Source organism: Megachile rotundata, chromosome 4 (assembly GCF_050947335.1).
Source record: "Megachile rotundata isolate GNS110a chromosome 4, iyMegRotu1, whole genome shotgun sequence".
Classification (NCBI taxonomy): Eukaryota; Metazoa; Arthropoda; class Insecta; order Hymenoptera; family Megachilidae; genus Megachile; species Megachile rotundata.
The window spans coordinates 14,014,100-14,034,514 of NC_134986.1; the positions used below are offsets into that span (position 1 = coordinate 14,014,100).

General features: G+C 39.9%; 1 protein-coding gene across 7 annotated transcripts in view; it reads right to left on the reverse strand.

Moving 5' to 3' along the window:
- Window positions 1-20,415, reverse strand: part of LOC100883957 (uncharacterized) — a 118,561-nt gene that overhangs the window by 16,004 nt on the left and 82,142 nt on the right. For 3 of the 7 annotated variants that reach the window (XM_076530388.1, XM_076530390.1, XM_076530387.1), the window contains exons 2-6: window positions 16,390-16,692; window positions 6,590-7,452; window positions 3,746-4,392; window positions 2,388-2,568; window positions 875-1,166 (exon numbers count right to left, since the gene is read on the reverse strand). In XM_076530388.1, the coding sequence (XP_076386503.1) occupies window positions 875-1,166; window positions 2,388-2,568; window positions 3,746-4,392; window positions 6,590-7,452; window positions 16,390-16,692 (2,286 nt within the window). Of the gene's footprint in view, window positions 1-874; window positions 1,167-2,387; window positions 2,569-3,745; window positions 4,393-6,589; window positions 7,453-16,389; window positions 16,693-17,998; window positions 18,132-20,415 lie in introns of those variants that run through there. The other 4 variants (XM_076530389.1, XM_076530393.1, XM_076530392.1 and 1 more) reach the window with 4 other exon arrangements.

The window sequence follows — 20,415 nt, forward strand, 5'->3', positions numbered from 1 at the left end:
TTCTCGGATGAGATACTGCATTTCCTGTTTACGGATACTCGCGTCACGTCTTCATTCATTGAAATTTCAACATTGAAGATCATCTCGAATTCGAGGTCTCTCGTTAACGACTTGCGCATCTAGTTTCTAGTAACCGCGGTCTGATGCATCTTCAAATTACATCGAACAACGCTCGAACTTGCAGCAATCGAGCGCGAAAAGACGTAAATAAAATCGTAAAATCCACGCTTTAATCGCCTCGTTGCAAATACGTGCAATATCTTATTTTTGACGGAACTTGATAACGCGAAATTGCGTGTGCTGTTGTCATGGCTATGCTAAATATTCCGGAAGACTTTGCAGAATACCTCGCAAGACTTTGTGTATTGTATTATGGATGAGAAAACGTTTTACAAAATTCTAGAATTCTTCAATACCTTATGACAAAAATTCTAAAATTATGCAATTCTCTAAGTACCTAAAACTCTAAGTTCCAAAGTCCAAAGTATTTGAAGTTCTCTAATTTCTTGAAACTCAAATTTCAACAACTCTCAACAATTTCAAATTCCAATATCCTAAAATCCTAGCTCCAAAACTTCAAAAACCTTAAATTCTAAAAATTTCAGTATCCAAAAGCTATGGAGACCAGAACAGCAAAGTTCTACGGTCTCAAAATCTCTAATTCCTTGAAGCCGAAACTTCAACAACTCTCAACAACTTAAATCCCAATATTCTAAAATCCCAGCTCCAAAACTCCAAAATCTTAAATTCTAAAAGTTTCAGTATCCAAAAGCTGTGAAGACCAGAACAGCAAAGTCCTACAGTCCCAAAACTCATCCAACTTGTGTGAAATATTTGTTGATAAGTCGACGATGAACCTAAAAAGTATACATACGAGACATCGAAGGTGGTGGCCGACGAAGGTCTCGTGTCCCAAGTCTTTTCGCTGGCAATACCCTGTCGTTCTAGGTGCTCGTAAAAAGTCTCCTGACATTCTCTGGAGGCGAAGTCGACTTGCAGCCGACGACCACGAAGAGCAGCACCTCTCATCTCCTTCACAGCCGCCTGAGCGCAGCTGATCTGCTCGAAGAAGACCAAAGCGTGGCCCCGCTCGCGGTCCACCACGACCTGATTTATTGGTCCAAACTGATGGAACTGCATGTTCAGGTACTTTTCCGACATACAATCTGAAAATGAACATTATTTTTACTACTGAAACTCTACTGTGTTTAAGCTAATTCTTTTCTGTGTCCACCATTTGCGCTGCAGAGAAGCAGTCTCTAATTAGGGTCTGGCTTTGTTAGGGTCTAGCTTTTTTAGTGGAAGTTGTTATGGAGTTATGCTAGTTTTAATACGTGCAAGGGGGAGGCAAGATTATTTGTAATGACGGAGTGAGAGGGATTTTTCGAATTTAGAAATTTTAGATTTGGAGATTGAGAAGTCACAAATTTCCAAATTTCGCAAGTTCTGTGAATGTTACAGGTTCCTTAAATTTTTCGAATTCTCCACAATTTTAAATTTGCAAATTTCCACAGTTTCGAATTTCCTGAACTCCCGAGTTTGAAGTTTGCAAATTTCCACACTATCGAATTTCCTAAACTCCCAAGTTTGAAATTTCAAATTTCCACACTTTCGAATTTCCTAAACTCCCAAGTTTGAAGTTTGCAAATTTCCACACTATCGAATTTCCTAAACTCCCGAGTTTGAAATTTCAAATTTCCACACTTTCGAATTTCCTAAACTCCCAAGTTTGAAATTTGCAAATTTCCACACTATCGAATTTCCTAAACTCCCAAGCTTGAAATTTCAAATTTCCACACTTTCGAATTTCCTAAACTCCCAAGTTTGAAATTTGCAAATTTCCACACTATCGAATTTCCTAAACTCCCAAGTTTGAAATTTGCAAATTTCCACACTTTTGAATTTCCTAAACTTCCAAGTTTGAAATTTGCAAATTTCCACACTTTCGAATTTCCTAAACTCCCAAGCTTGAAATTTGCAAATTTCCACTCTTTCCAATTTCCCAAATTCCCAAGTTTAAAATTTGCAAATTTCCACTCTTTCCAATTTCCCAAATTCCCAAGTTTAAAATTTCAAATTTCCCAAATTTGAAGATCTGAAAATTCACAAACCTTCAAATTTTCAAGTAGAACTCGATAGCGTGGAAATTACAAAACACAAAAGTTGAAAAACGTAGAAATTTCAAAATTTGTAACCTGTGAACTTGAAATTTAAAAATCTCCAAATTAGCAAATTTTCGACATCCGCGCCCCATTCTCGCCGCAAGTTCTGGAGTCCCTTTGCTTATCAATCAAAACTAGCAGAACTTATTTGGAAGTTCCCTTTGTCCAAAAGCAATTTGGGTCGAAACTGTTGTAGAAATCAATACTGTTCTTTACGATAATTACCTCCAATGCCGTCAACCCATACACAGGACGTGGGCATCGATTTTCCAAATCCAAGTTTTATTCGATTCGCGCCCAGGTGTTCGCCATCCATCGATCGCATAGCTTTGACGACGCTACCGATGTCGGAGTATTGGCAGAAGGCATAGCTCGACACAGCGCCTTGTTTTTTAATATCTATTTCCTGCAAGATTCCCGCAAAAACGTTATTTACCTCTCCTACAAGGTTACATGATGTCTGATCCTACTTTATAATAAAAACAGTTCACAATGGAATTTCTATCTTAAAATTTTTATTTTGCCTCTAAAACGCTTTCGATATAATACAACAATGTGTCTAGGAGATTAACAGTGATAAAAAAGAGATATCTTTCAGTCGACTAAGAAAAAATATTTGAATTATTGATAATATAAGTAGATTAAAAATAATAAGGTAATCTGCATGGATGATTCTGTTGAATTATATCGAACATTTAAATATTCATGGAATATGATTAACTGTTTACTACGCACGTCATAAGTGGACATTCGGAAACGTCGCTTCTGGTCGAAATTTTAATATCAAATGGCCGGCAACATGTTATTCGAAAGTATTAGCATAGACGATTAGAATTTTAAAATCTTTCTCGTTTCGCGACTCGGATGCTAAAAACCCGTTTCGTGCGCAAAAAAGCGACTTGGTTCGTAAACCTTGACTAAGCACAATTGAAAAATTTTCTGAGACAATTTTCATAATATGCCGCAATGTTCTTTTACTGATTTAAGAATAATCGCATGCTGTAATATCGGTTCGCCATTTTGAGCTTTGCATTTCGATCAGAATTTCATGATGGGCCGCTTTGAAAACTCTCGAGTATACATTATGAGTATCTCTTAATTTTTGGGCATGAGAATGTACCATTTTAAATCTTGAAACTTTTAATTGCCATGTTTTAAATTTGAAGTTTGGGTTCCAGAATTTTAATTAAGCAAGCATGACAGAGTGATTAGATTTCAATGATACATAATACTATACTGAAAAGTTTTTCAAATTTATTCGTGCAGCAGTGATATAATATATTTCAAGGTCAGACTGGATAAAAATGTCTTGATAGTCACGTTGAAAATATTTTTCGTATCTACGAAACTAAGGCCAGACGGTCGTAACACGTGTACAGAAACACGGTTCCGAATAACGACCTTGACAACGTACTTCAAGGCCACTAAGAATCCCTATGATTACCGGGTTTCGCGGGGTTGAACGAAATCAGAGATACCGACGAAATAGTGAATAACTATTAACACGTAAAGGTTCACGCCGTCGGTTCCTAGCTCATAACACACTCGAATGTGTTATAATTGTGGCGAATGTTGAAACTTACTATTATCTCGCCGAAGGGCTCGAAATGCTTCCTAAGCTCGGACGCGGTGACGTCCTTCTCGAGGTTGCCGATGAAGAGCGTACGCGTCGCCTTCGGATGGTACTCGTCGAGCTCCGCCTCGTACGGCCTGAACTCGTTGTCCTCGACATCGTAGCCCTGATACGGTGCCACCTCGATCTTGCAGCCGAAAAACAGCTTGTCGTGCGACACCTCGAGCGCCTTCTCCACGTCCTCGGGTTTCTTGAAGCAGACCAGGGCGTACCGGTCGCCGGCCGCCCCGACCACCTTCACCCACGTTATTTTCCCGTGCTTCTTGTACTCGTGGAACAGACCGTCCTTGAGGGAGGTGTCGCTGCTGCGTGCCGGTAAATTACGCACGCAGATTGCGAGCGGCCTGCGGTCCTCGGTGACGGCGGCATTTCCGGTGCGGTGCGGCGAACTGCCGGGCGACGTGCTGCCCCCGGAAGTACTGCCGGCGGAACTACCGCTGCGGCTGCTGCTGCTGCTGCCCGAACGGCTACTGCCACTCGGCGAGCTGCTTCCGCTTCGCGATTTTCTGCGCTGTTTTTTGTGCTGTCGTAACGCACCGCTGCTACCGCTCCCGCCACCTCCACCGCCGCCTAGTGGAACAACACGACGAATGTAATCTACACACGTATAGTTCGTTATTGTTATTTACTGTCCTCTCATCTTTCTTATATAATTAATACATTCGACTATCTATACGCTCGAAACAACGCATAACGCGACGCGGCCTAACGCTCTAACTCCAGGAGGTTGTATCGTGTACACCAACTTCGACTCGTGAATTTCAATTAAAAAAGTGTAATACAACTTTTTATAACCGTGAGTGCAAAGTACACAGTACAAAATAAATAAAAAATAATAACTAGTTTATCGTACACATGGTACCTATGTTGCACTTGTTTCTGTACTAAAGCTTTATTCTCACAATTGATGAGAATAAATGTCTTATCTAATTATGCTTTAATCATCTTCATTCTGATCTCTTTAATCTTTAACTCCTACTTTAATCTTCAACCAGCGTTTCTATACTTCAAATGTTAAACTTAAGTTTGAATTGCATCGGATGGTCTCCATTTTGGTCCCCACAATATTATGATTTATGTTCAGTTGGGTTGAAGAAAAGTTTCATAGTAAAGTATGTTTGTGATACAACCACCTTAATTAGTGAGCGACTGTCATGCTTTGGATTTCGTAGCGGTACAATCATTAACGAGCATGCATAACGGAGATTCGATGTTGCAAATTAACGTCACGTGGTGTCTTCTCCAGTTGGCGGGAAACGACCAACTGTGGTCGCGTCGCGGTTCCCGCGCAAAACGTTACTGAACGCACGCGTACAATTACTGCATCGCATATTTTCATTCTTCCACTAATTTTTTTGTAGAAAATAAAATGTACGACGATCTGAATAGATGTCAATTTAGTGTACCTAAATAGTTACGTAGATTTAACTACATTTATCTGGCACTCTTTAGAGCTTTAAGATTTACGAATGTCGACCTTGACCCCCTATGTGAAACGCGTTGTATGCAACTTCACAAAACTTCACAATAATATAAACTTTGCATTACATAATTTCTAAACAGAATGGTCGCAAAATGGTACAGAAAGTTGAACACAATCACAAGACCATAAAACGTATCCGACAAAAATCCCAGAACACTGAAAGAAGCACACGCTATAAAAATAAGAATAGCACGCAGATATTGCAAAAAGGTGAAAGGATTGCATAACTATCGAATCTTAATACCAGAGACGTTATCTCAGGCCCATAAATCGTGAAATGTCTGAACAGCCTTGATGAACAGAACCACGTGTCGTCGGTCGCGAGCTCAGTAACGCAGCGCGGGGCTCGCGTGTGCTCAACAAACGAGCACGGAATCACAGGTAGGTAACATCGGTTATGCGAAAGAGACAGAAATAGCAAAGGAAGGAACACGGCCGTATCCACCTGCAAGAAGACACGCGGGACGTGGACGCAGACGCGGACGCAGACGCAAAGGTGGAAGAAGCAAGCATAACACAGGCAGGAGTTTATATGCATTGGTACAGTCTATTCCACAAGAAAATATACGGCAAAACTTTTGTGCAACTAATTTTTAATCGCTCCTTTCAAATTTCAACGTGTTTGTGTAATTATTGTTATTTATTAACCTTTTCACGATGTGTATGCTAAATAATCGAAGGTAATTTTTATGGTAAAATTGATTTCATACAATATACGATTACACGAAATACATGAATTTCGTATAAATCTGATTTGGACTCGTTAATAATCGGTAAACAAATATTTACTATCCAAAATAATTCGGTACTGATAGGATTAAATCATGAAGTAATTTAATACCCGGCTTGTTATTTCGATCAAAATATTAGCTGTGTCCATCGAAAATAGCGGGACATTCAATCGGTCCAGAGGACACATTATCTACCCTCACGAGTAATAGTTTATTATAATGAATTTAAAAGATATAAAATACTTTCATGAAAAATATTTAGATACTTGTTTTTAAATATTCTTTCTATCCTGTAGTACCTCTAATACTTCCATACTCGACGATTTGACAACACAGTAGCAGGAATTGGTAGTAGGGGCATTAAAATTTATCCGCGAGTCGCGGCAAGGAAAGCAAAGGTAAACGATGGAGCGAGAACTCGTCGAGTGTGGACAGCAATTAGCAAGTACCGAGTCGCTTCGCGACTGGCAAGGTACACATCGTATTAAAGTCGAAAAGGATCTCGTGGAAGATGTATCGTAATAATAAAAAAGCGTTGCCGTATAGTTTGTCGCGGACGAGGCTGTAGAAGGGCAATTACCTTGGTCGTCCTGGTAGGCGTCGTTGTTGGCAGGCGAGGGTGGCGGCGGTGCGTTGCCGTACCTCGAGGTCGTCGACTCGTAGGCCGACCAGGAGGACGGTGGCAGGCCACCACGATGACGATCTAAGTGGGGCGGGGGCGGCGGCCCGGAGGCATACGGGCCGGTTCTCGAGTAGAGCCGATCCCTCGCCCTGGTCGATGTCACGTGGTAGGAGCTGGCCGGAGGTGGACGGCCGCGGGGTATGTAGCCGCCAGGATCACCGGGAGAAGGATCCGCCGGATGGCCGCTGACGACGACGCCACCGCCGCCGCCGACGCCACCGACGCCACCCCCGGATCCGACCCCTCGGCCGCTTCTCTCGCTGCTATAGAAACTGCCGTGTGAGCCACGTGACTCGAAGCTCTCTCCTCCTCTCTCGCGGTCTCGCTCTCTCTCCCGGTCCCTCTCCCTCTCCCTCTCCCGGTCCCTCTCTCTCTCCCTATCTCGATCCCGGTCCCGGTCCCTGTCTCTCTCTCGGTCTCTGTCTCTCTCCCTCTCCCTCTCTCGGTCCCTCTCTCTGTCGTTAACGCCGCCACTGCCGCCACCGCCACCGCCGCCACCACCGCCGCTGCTGCCTCCGCCGCCGCCGACGCCGATTCCGCTTCCGACGCTGCCGCTTCCAACGACGGTGCCGACGCCGACGCCGCCGCCACCGCCACCGCTGCCGCTGCTACCGCTGCCGCCGCCGACGCCGACGCCGCCGCTGACTCCGCTGACGACGCTTCCGCTGACGATGCCGGAACCGCCGCCACTGACGCCACCGACCACTCCGACGACTCCGCCTCCCCCGCTACCCCCGCTCGATCCGTGATCCTCCGAACTTCTGCAACACGACACCCGATCGTTAGAGATCTTTTCGTCGAATACGATCGTGTTTAACGAGAGTGCTACTTTAACTAGCGTTTCTCCGTTCATCGTAAGGGATCATCTAGTTTCGTTGCTGGCTGACCCTAATTAACTTAGACATTACACATGCGAACGGAATTCTACAATTCCGGATACATTACAAAATTATAGAAGATTTCAAAATTGGAGTTTAGAAGTTTAGAAATATTGGGAATATATTATTTCTGCAAGAAACCGTTTCATCTACAGTAGAGTTCTAACTGGAATCACCTCCAAGTCTCTTAATACTAACGACATCAATCATATCTGTGACACTATTGGTGCCAGGTGAACATTATCCCATGTTCTCACACTCTGGTCGGCTCGCTTCCTAATGTCAACTCGAAACTTGGATACTCAGCGTCAGTCTCGCGTTATTGAATTTAAAATGAATATGCTCCCAGGATAAAACGTCGACCCTGCATTGTATAAAGTTCCAATCTCTAATTTTCCAAATGTATAAACTAAAGCATTTGCTCGACCCGGAATATCAACAATATTACTCATAAATCTGTTGAAGGCTTACACCGAGGTGTTACACTTTCACCTCCTAGTCAAAATCGTACGATGCTAAAATAAAAGTTTTAGGAAGCAGATAAGTAAAGAATAATCCATTCACGATTTGTCAGAATGGTCGGAAACGGCTACATATGTACACGCCATACGATTACTCGGTTCTGGGAACACGCGACTTTTGCCGCTCGTCCCGCGTCTCTCCCCGTACATCTTTATCGCATCCGTCGGGGTCAAAGTTCGAAAACGTGGCCGGTTATCAGGAGGCTGCCTCGAAGTTCGTAGCGTGTATGTATCTTCCCTGGACGTGTTTATGCGCGTGCATAGGTGGATCTGTTCGCGTGTGCCGGTCGTAACGACATGCACGGAGCGTAATCGCGTCGAAGAATCGAACCGGCCTTTCTCTCCCGACGCCTCTTCTCTCGTGTTCGTTCCGTTACCATACGGTCACCGTGCGCTTATCTCCCACCTTCGCGAGAAACTTCGACCTGAATCTCTTTAAAGGCAGGATTACGCGTGGCCGTTTCGTTTCTCGTTTCTCTCGAATGATCTTGTTTGCCCGCGAGAGGAACCGGCACGTTGCCATGCGACTTGGACGGAGAAATTTTTCCGTTATCCGAACGACAGTTTCTTTTTTCACATTTTTTTTTTACTGTCGGAATCCGCTTTTGTTCGCGCACCTTCGAAGTTTGCGCAATGCACGATTTCGTTGGGCTACCGTGTGGCGATGTGCAACGTTTGTCGATTTTGCAATTTTACGACTCTAATTACTCTTCTCAATATTACTAATATGACAAGTGACAAGTATGTGTTTAGATAATTTCATAGTTTTCGCAATTCTTAGTTTTTTATATTTTAAATACTTGATTGTAAAGTTCCTACGTCAGTGGATTACTAGATCATTCTCTAAAGGAACCCCTACTTCTCTTTTATAAAAGCTTGAAAATTTGACGATATGAATGTTTCAAATTTGAATATCTCTTCGTTTAAAATTTGTTATATATGGGACACGCGTTACAAAATGCCAATACGTTGGTCGTCGGTGGCGGAAAACGATTCGTACGCAAATAAACATGTCTACCTTGTGTAATGTAACCAAAATGTATTTCACAAGATTTCTTGCAAAACGCGATAACACCATGGTGTGGTGAAATTTTTCATGAGAGATTTGAACCACGTAAACAAGACTTATTTTTTCTGCCGATAAAATTTTTTCGATCTTCAACATTTTTTATTCTAAATTTTTATCGTACATGTAATGTTTCTTATTACATTCGTATTACATTAACACAGAAATGTATATGTTGTAGTGGTACAAACTGCAAAGTCGAAACCATCAAATCAACTAAAAAATTAAAATATAAAAGTGGCGATTAAAATCCATTATACATTGCGTAAGAAATTCTAGTCATCTAAGCAAACTAAACAAAATTGGCAAAAAGTGATATGACACTTTGCACGACAGTGTAAAGTCTGCAGGTATAAATATTGAAGCAAGTATATGTTTAAAAAAAAAAAAATAAAAGATAAGGAAAAACGTAAAATGGTCAACGGTCATTTAATTGCCACGTAATCTTGGGTTGTTAAGTTTCAGAGACGTAAATTATCGAAAATAAAATATAAGTACGTTACACAGGTTTAATAGGAACGCTCGTGATAAAAGCTTTTTTACGACCTCGCTATACCGCGACGCAGTCTGCAACATGTAATTTCATAATTTAGATCTTCTGATATTTTTTATGAACTACAAACATCTTCTAAACTAGCCTGTCGCATAATTCGATCATTTAAATCCATTTATTCTAATTTGAAACGAGTTCTTTGAACTAGAATCTTCTTGGAATAACTTGCTTGAGGAAGAAACAGGAGCAATTAGAACGATCAAATTATGTGGTATCTGATAGTTCAATTATTCTGAGTTCGATCGTAAGTTACGGTGATTAGAAATTTGCATATTTGGGAATTTAAGGTGGGGGGTTGTGGGTTTGGAAATTTGGGGATTTGGTGATTTTGGGATTTGGAGACATTTGTGGGCATCTTGAGAAATTTAGAAATTTCAAATTTGGGATTTTGGAGAAATTAGAATTTGTGAATTGGTACCTTTAGAAATTTAGAAATTTCAAATTTGGGATTTTGGAGAAATTAGAATTTGTGAATTGGTGCCTTCAGAAATTTAGAAATTTCAAATTTGGGATTTTGGAGAAATTAGAATTTGTGAATTGGTACCTTTAGAAATTTAGAAATTTCAAATTTGGGATTTTAGAGAAATTAGAATTTGTGAATTGGGACCCTCAGAAATTTGGAAATTTCAAATTTGGGATTTTGGAGAAATTAAAATTTGTCAATTGGGACCTTCAGAAATTTGGAAATTTCAAATTTGGGATTTTGGAGAAATTAGAATTTGTGAATTGGTACATTTAGAAATTTAGAAATTTCAAATTTGGGATTTTGGAAAAATTAGAATTTGTGAATTGGCACCTTTAGAAATTTAGAAATTTCAAATTTGGAATATTGAAGAAATTAAAATTTGTCAATTGGGACCTTCAGAAATTTAGAAATTTCAAATTTGGGATTTTGGAGAAATTAAAATTTGTCAACTGGTACCTTCAGAAATTTATAAATTTCAAATTTGGGATTTTGGAGAAATTAAAATTTGTCAATTACTACCTCCAAAAATTTAGAAATTTCAAATTTGGTTTCAGAAATGTAAAAATCGGATTTATAAATTTAAATATTTGTCATTTAAAAATTTACAATTCAATAACCTAAAAATTTTGTAAATTTCAGTAATCAAATTTGTATATTCAACCTTTGAAAAAGAACGTTAGTTTTCCCTCTACTAAAAAGAAGCTAACACCCGGATATGCACGGTGATGTTCTCGCATGAGTAACGTGATCAATTTTGTTTCAACTCTTTTTTATCTACGAGCATGAAAAAGGAGTACAAATATCAGCAAACGAATCGCCAATCATCGTTTTGCATACGAAGGACAAAGCGATATACGGTATCAGTCACGCGACCGATGGCAATTCGATACCGCGTATGTGGATCCGCTGGGCAAACACACGTCCTCGGAAAAGTCCACTCTGTAGATCTGACCGTTGTTCAGGATCACATCAGACTTATCGATTTGACCTCATTATTTAGAGATCCACGCTCGAAAAATATCAGATAACAAAAAAACGAAAAATGTACGAAAAACCTTGCATCGTTACAAACGTATCGGGTGAGAGACTTGAGGTTAATGTCTGCAGTAACGCGATACCATTGGGGTATCGATGCCAGTCAAGCTTATCTCGTAAATAACAGCGTTAAAAAACATTTTTACATAGCAATTTTCGTTTTAACAAGCTAGTGAACTATTACGAGATAGGGGAGGTTAGGATAACAGAGGTTAGGACACACAGAACTTTTTTATTTCCCATGAAAACATTCTTATATGTCTAAAAACAAAAATATGTATATAAGAAATAATAGAGACAACCACTCTCGAACCGCCATTTTATGTAGTTGATAAATGTCAAAATAAAATTGGACATAATATTCCTTTTAAACAATATCCTTCCATACTTGTACAGACGTCATAATACTAATAAAACACTGATAATTATTTAAATCACTATTTACTAATTTATAATGCAAATTTTTGTAAATTATAACAAACGTGATTTTGTTAGGTTAGAGTCAAAACTTTCTACCGCATGTTCTGCTTACTGTATGTATCGTACTTTATGTATTACCTACCCATGTACATAAATAACAAGGCTTTGTTAATAACAAAACAACAAAAGCTTGTTGCAAAGACAAGTATCACTGGCCGGTCTGTTTTACGTATAAAATTAGTCTGCACGTCATGCTAACTTTCTTTCGATTCGGTATGCGCGCGCAATTTTTACCGGATATCGTTCGGCTCCCGAAAAGCGCGACGTCGTTCTTTGTTATGACGGATAACGTACACGATTTCCTAGAATCTTGTGTTTAAGTTTGTTATAAAACACTAGCTGGTATGTGTGACATGACTACCGATAAGATATTTTCAGGGTCGTATTATTGCGTTTGCGTGTATCCGTTAATATCGCACACGTTGGAACTACCAACTTTAAAATAAAAACATTCATTTGCATGACCGCCCGACACTCGACGTCATTTTAATAAATATTATGCAATCGAGTACGTAATTGGTCATTAAAATTTTGTTGATCGTGCAGTTGAAACGAATCAGACTGAAAGTTACGTACACCATGCAGTTTATAACCATGTGACGAACATCCATATGGATGATTCATATGCAGATCGAGATCCTTATTATTAATTCGTAAACCTGCAACAATAATGTCATGACCGAGACGAATATATCTATTTGTTTGGTCATTATCATGGTAAGGTGTTTAGTCAAGTATTTGTTTTACAAATTTTGAAGAGAAAGCGTGTGTCTATTTTTGAGGATGAGTAAACGAAGTGCAATTACATGGACGATTTCATGTTTATAAAATTGGAAATTTGGGAACTTGATTTAGCATCTGACTTAGAACTTTTAATCGAACATAGATCACAAATTTTAGATTCAAACCTCTTTGAGGAGATATTATAGTTTATACTTCAAAATAACAGCAACCTCCGAAAGAAAAGAGTATTCCAGTTTTTAGAATTATTATTCAAGCAATAGATCAGGGTCCATAGTCTAGTAGCTACGTAACTGAGAATCAAGCCACCCCCACTCCACACAGTGCGCAGTCGCCAGCGCATGCGCAGTTCAACAAACCCATGTCTGGCAACATCGCTATGACCACGTCGTCACGGTCACCTGAATTTTCGTGGAAACGCGACGCTGCCACGAGCACGGATAAGGTACGCGATAAATGCTGCCAGAATATCGCCTGTAATTGCTTTTAGAGCTTCGAACAATTAGTGAACTGCAAAAAGTTCAGTTGCAAAGCATCAATGGAAGACACAGAAAGAGAGATTTTTATTACCGCTCGAAGAACCGCGAAGAAAAGAAGCTCGTTTGGGATGTACGGGGATTTAAGCGGAACGCGTACGGAGACCGGAATAGCCGGGACAGAAAGCGACACCGTATATGTACTATATCACGTGGCCTGGTAAAACAAGTGCGTGGCAAAAAAGATTTCGACGTTGGAAGAGTGGCAGCACCGTGAACATGGATTACGACGACGACACGTCAATGTGCCCGCGAACAATAACATGATAACCGGCCTTCGTTGATCGATTATCGGGCCAGTTTATTTCCATGAACGCGATTCCGTGCGGGGAATACGTGGTGGCTCGTGACGACCGATATTGGTATAACTGTATTACGTTGCACCGTACGGTCGCACCGAGAAAATCGAATACGTCGGTTATGCGTTCTAAAATACAAGCAGAAAATATGGCTTCGCATTGTACGTAGAAACGTTAATTCGGTTATAGGCGGAGATGAAAAATGCACGGAAGTGGCAGGCTCTGAGAATTCGAACTTTCTATATGGCTACATAAATTACTCCTGTCTCCAAATTTTTGAATACATCAATTCAAGTACGCGGGATTTATAAACGTGATAATTTAGGAATCTGAGAATTTAGCAATTGGAAGTTGGAAATGTGGGCTTTGACAGTGGGTGAAAATCGCTTTAGGAAATTAAGCTGATTTATAGAACTCATTGAACGAATAACTCGAGCACGGAGATGAATTTTATCGTGCTATTCCTTTGTCTACGGGGTATTTAGTCCATCGTTTCGGTTTGCTTCAATTTCATTTAAATCTATTCCGAGCCACGAAATATACGTATTTCTACGGAATAGCCGTGGAATATATTTTACCGAGTTATTAAACCGTTCGATACGTCTCTGGTAACGGTCATTTAACGTCACAAAATGAATGCATGAGCAATTCAGAAAATTAAGGCTTCTTATTAATTGCAGATATTTAACGGTTCTCGTGTTACGTACATAAAAATACCTGCGTGCAGACAGATTTAAAACGTATTCCAAAATTAAACCTCTAATATTTTGATCTTTGTATAATTCAAATATGAAATAATAAAATTGAAATAATTTTTCTAAAAATACTGTTTTTGGGCAGCTTTTGAAAATGAAAATTGTTTTCCATACGTTCTCAATCTTCGGAAATCTCAAATACTCGAAATTCCCAAACACAGTTTATTTCCCTAACGTTTTAAAATAAGCAACGTTTATGACGTTGCAAAAAAGTTTCGAAGCACATCTGTGCGTACAACGTCCGAGTCGAAACAAAAATAAGCATTATGAAACCACGAGGTCGAGTCAACCTTGACCGTAACACTGCAAAGGTTAAGACACGAGCAATAATATTCGTGTTGAATCAAAAGTACATATGTATTTTTATCCTCGCGCCAGATTTTTAAATAAAAGCGTAGCTGCGAGGAGCGCCATTGAAAAATTACGATATACGGTTGGCGCGTGAAAAATCGACGTTCGATAGCCTGGCTCGATACCGACAGCTTCGAGTTCGTGCTCGATACGATCAAGATACGTTTGTTCACAATGGAGACACTTTTCGATAGCGATTGCTATCGAAATCGGCACAATCCAATATTGTATCTCATATGAAATGGCACGAGGCAAATATATTGTGTTGTTCTTTATCTGTCTGCATCGGTATTTTAGCATGTCATGTTAGAAGTACTTACTCTTTGTGGTCTTCACTGATAAACGCGGTTTTATACTTTGGACTTTCATTATTTTAGTTCGGTGCAATAATACCAACTTTCAGGTGGTCATGAAATTTGTTGAAATTTTTATTTTATTTTATACTGATATTTTTTAGTTATTTTAGTTTACTCATTTTTGGTTATTTAGTTCACTAATTTTTGGTTATTTACTTAACTAATTTTTGGTTATTTTAGTTAACTAATTTGAGCTCATTGGTATGAAAATATCTAGATCCTTATTTCCCAATTTATATATTTTTATAAGTCCTTATGTTCCTCCAAGAGGTCCCTAAAATCAAATATTCCCAAATCCCTACATATCCCTATTTACATTTCCAAATCCCTATGTCCCAAAGATCCTATATTTTCAAAGTCCTGTCTCTCTAATTTTGTTTATTTCCAAATCCCTACGTCCCCAAGATCCTATATTTTCAAAATTTTGTCTCCCTAATTTTTTTTATTTCCAAATCCCTAGTCCCCAATATTCTATGCCCACCTCACTCCCCAAATCTTCATTTCCAAACCCCATAATCCTCTACCCCTACTTTTGCTTAATACCAACTAACTGTTGATATTTTCTTGATAAGTACGAGTCAAATTTTATCAGATTACTCATGCTGTTATCTGAATACACACCAACGTGCGTATCATGAAAAACAACTTATGATACCGATAAACGACTAGAGCAGTAACATAACTTGTTCTTTCATTTTTTCATACTACACATTTTTCCATAAATTCTTGTAAACATCATTATCACCCATTTCTATTATTCTATTTTTTCCAAAGAAATGAAAACATCAGATGAAAGTTCAAAATACAATGAAAGATTACATGTGTTGGTCGAACGTGTAAAGTCGAAGGCGTTAAAAAAAGAAGAGACGAGTGAATTAGAATGGACAGTACGTAAATTTTATCGAACGAAAGAGAGAATGGAACAGCCGGTCGTCCGTAACAACGATTCAATGTCGTTTTACCTGCTTCCTGTGTGACGTGCGATTTAATTAATTCCCGCGACGTGACTCATCACAAAAAGCTGCATTTATACGTGCCAAATTGACAATCAAAATATTTTACCCATCTTCCAGCGAAACTATATTTACGGAAAGATAAACTCATTTCGTGTCTCTTCGAGAGAGACGTATATACTCTCATTTGATAAAAAAGGGGTTCATAAAAAATTCTTAAAAATATTTTTCTTATAAATCACTAGCAGGTTTAAGTACATATTCTTCTGGTTTATATTGGAATATTCTTTAAGGTAAAATTTTATGAATTTAAGTTTGAAACATCCCATTTGTGCGAGCATTACAAAATCAGCAAGGATCAGTGTCCTTTGTTATGTACATTAAGATCAGCACACATGTATATAGATTACTAGTTGATTAATTTATTAGATTGATGTCATCATTAGTTTACAAGTGATGTATCAATAGTAATTTACTAGTTAATTCAATAGACTAATACAAGTGATACATCAATCTCAAAAATTGATAACAATGTACCTTATACTGAAAGGTCTTTTTATATTTCAAGAAACACACTGTGCAAATAATTATTATTTTAATAGTGCAAATAATAATTATTATTTTAATAGGGCAAATAATAATAATTTTGAATAGATCCATTCAATATACTTATAGTATAGGAAGATAAATAAAAGGATTGAAATTTACCCGTGCGAGGGAAACCTGTGCTGAAGATGCTGTGGCTCGTAGTATTGTGTGGTAAGGGCTCGTTCGTCCAAGGTATGCTCAGTCGCGTGAGCCTTCGCTGCGGACTTGATATCCATGAACGCCACCGTCGCGGAGGCACCCCCGGTGCTGCCTGAGGAACCGCTGCCCCCGCCACTGCCGCCGCTGCCAGAACTCGAACCGGAACCACCCTCGTTCCCTTCTCCGAGGGCACCACCGGAACCTCCGTCCACGGGGCATTCTTCGCCCCGCGGCAGCAGCTTGACGCTCTGCACGCGTCCATACCTGAAACATGCGAAAAAACATTCCATTTTACTTTACTAATTTCAATCAACTCATACAACAAAAATACTAATTGTACGCGATTACTCATGCTTCTTTCCTTTTGTGCTTAACATAACTCTGCATGTTAGAATTTAAGAGTCTAGGGATATAGGGATGTTTGATATTCATGAATATTTTGAACCTAGAGTAACTTGCAATTTGGGAATGTATGAGATCTAGGGATGTTTGCAGTGTGGACTTGTTTGTAATCAAGAGTCTTTGAGATTTAGGGATCTAGGGATATTTGGGATCAGAAATATTCGAGATCAAGGGATATTTGAGATTTTGAAACGTTTATGGTCTGGGTATACTTGGAAACCATGATATCTGAACTTATGATGTTTAAGATCTAGGGATATCAGCAGTATAATATATTTTCAACTTTGAAGTACTATAAGTATTGTATACCTGGAGATCTAGGTTACATCCGTCTACATAAATATGTTCAGTCCAACAGCATGTAAGATTCAGGATACTCCTTATTTAGAGATCTGAAGGTTCATTGGACCTAGATATATGTGACAGTTATACGTACACAGCAATTTGACATGTAGAAACATTTATAATTTATGAAATAAACTAGAGTAAACTATAACTGACACAGCATTAAGAATACCATAATACATCATGACATGGAGCTGTTCGAAGCACCCATCTTATACCAAATTATGATTTCATCATATTACAAAACAAAGTAAAACATCTCACTAAGTAAACTATGCAAAGTATGACATGATGAAGTGTTAGACGATAAGAGCGACACGGAAAAAAACTTCCATAGAAGTTTGTCTTTCCTGTCTATTTGTGTACTCAATCTATTCAAATTCACAAATATTAGCTCGACAATTAAATTCGCGATACTTGAAAATCAGAATCGTAAAGAAATCGCTTACTAAAAATATAAAACCTTAAAAAATACCCGTAAAGTACGTAAATATATTCAGAGAAATACAGCTTTTTACAAGGTAACGAAATTTACGATATACGTGCATCAGAATGAGCTATAATCCTCGATAATCGAGTTACCGTTACCGCGTAGTAGCGTAATGTACTTTTTTTCCGCGGATTCGTTTATTTCAAAGAAACGAAACAGTAGCCGGTTCATTGCGATCGCGAATCGGTAGGCTTAAAGAAAACGCGGTTGTTTTTTACCCCGTAGAGAAGGTAGATATTGAATTTCGACGAAATTAAAGAAAACAAAGAGTCAAAGTTGTTTCTGGCACACCCTATGTACAGAAAGCTCCGGCAGTAGTAGAAACGGACTTACTAGGTGAGGTAGGGTATCCGGCAGGAGTGGGGAGAGAAGCGTCTTGATAGGTCGATCGAAAGAAGAATATCGTGCGCAAGCGCAAAGACTTCAACGGTTTCGGAGTATCTCTGGGAGTTGTTCGTCTAATCTCGCGTGAGTCGCACGTATTTTCTTGTGCGTTCTTCCGAAGAAAGCCTCTGGTTTTTTTTGCTCCTTCCGGACCATACACACGCAGCTTGCAACAATATCAACGGAAAAATGCATATCACAATAATCCGTTGTTTGTTCTTCACGCTCACAGGCGTCAGTATTATAACGCGAGAGAGAATGCGCGAGAATTGGGCGACACCTTGGATTAACTGCGCAAAACGTATTCGTTAGGCCTAGACGAAAATCGACGAGAACGGTGGATTTATTTCGTAAAACACGAGAAATACAAGGGAATACGGTTAACTCGTCCGTAATTATCCAAACGCTTTTTCGTATTTCGTGATATGTCGGATCGTTTCGGAATGGGGCGTGGCCGCGCTCTACCATATGCGTGTGATTCGATGGGCCACGCGAACTCTTTGTTTAACGGTTATATTATCTCTTTCGTTGTCGCTCGTTTTCCTCGAGCATGTCGAAAATTCACCGTGTCGAAACACCTCGGTGTGTAAGAAGAGATTACGTTTTCTAGAACGATTCCTCGATTCGTGAACTCGTTTTCGGACTTTATCTCTCGATTTCCCTTCGACGAAACGAAGATACGAAACGCAGGAGGGAACGCGTTTCAAAATACTATCGCAACGTACGCATCTTCTGGAAGATTGTTCTCACGAAATGGCAGCCGCAACGCTCATGGTGCCGTTCATACGCGATCATTTTCATTCGGCGTCTCGCGATACGCTGCCTTGTCCTACGGGATCATTTAACGTGTGACGTGCGGAGTGCTCGTTTCGAAATTTCGTTTCTCTAGACGACGAGTGCAATGCTGCTCCATAAAGTGAGTTTAAACCGAAATAAGTGAATACGGACGAGGGATCGTCGTATCGAGAGCGCGTTATTTTGCGAAAGAGAATTGATCGCGATCTGTACGTTGTGGCTGCAAGACTTCCCATCCCACCCCGGGTCGGCTCTCCCCTCTTGTTTTCTTCTCCCACACGTTCTCGCTCGCACGAACACCGAGTACTGAAAAGTCTTGCATACACACACAGACAGACGCCAAACGTCCTTTTCTCTGACACGCATGAGTGAAAGCGGGTGAGAGAGGAGTGACGAGAGGAGAAGAAATAAGATAGAAGGCCAGAAGAGGAAGGGGAAGTCCCAAGTGCCACGGTGGCTGGCTGGCTGGCTGGCAAGCGAGCCACGAACCCCGTACCCATTCCCCTCCACAATTCTCGTTCGTTGCTTGTCGAGGAATTTTACTTCGGCAGACTCGTTCCCAACCTCGATTCCTTCGTTTCTCAACTATGAGCAGTTTCATGTGAAAACATTAGCATGACTTTCCATAAATTTTCAAGTTTCTAGGTCAGAGTCATGTTTCCCGTTTGCGAAAAAGTTTTCGCGAGACGAATCACGAAGACACCGATCATCACGCGAAAAACATGAGCTGTCCGCAATCCGACACCAGAATCTACTGTGTCGAGGAAAATACAGTGAAACAATTACGAGAAATATGCGAGTGTGTGATGACGATGTTCTTCGTTTCGATTTTTCAGTGGTAGACGCTCGTTTGACTAATGTTTCGTTCTCGAACGAAATCGATACTGGAACGGTAACCTCTTCCAGTGTTCTATTAAACGAGAATGTGAGACGTAACGAATTATTCGTAAACGTTGACAGTGCTTCGACTACGTGTTTCCACGGAACAAATTCTTCTTTTTTTTTCGAGAAACCGAATCTTATGATCCACCCAAGTGGATGCCATCCACTTGAATGATCGTTTGTCTTTCTACGTTTGAAATGGGAGACGTACAGGAAATCAATACATCGGCCCACGGTTAAGAGTTCCTACCCACCGTGTGTACGTGTAGGTTGTGTGTGTGTATGTGTGGAAATGAAAGAGGGAAAGGGAGACGGAAAAATTCTCTACTCGTACAAATCAATTAACGTGTCACACAGGTAGAATTTTAGTCCCAGGCAAGGAAAAGGAAGCGGACAATTTTCTCAGTTCACGGAAACTCATTGTAAAATTCACCGATCAAACTTTCATCGTAGAAACTTGACGCGAATGTTCCGCGTTACGTAAACGCTGTCTCGAAATTTTTACACTTGCACCACGACATACGGCACTCGTTTCATTTTTTTAAATCGTTCCTGGGTAATACGGATCGTTCACGGCTACGCGTTATAACGTCGAGCATATTACTATCCTTTATAGAGAATATTGTCAATATTTCAGGGTTTTCAATATTCATTCACAACACTCGAAATTTGTGAAATTGGAATTTGCG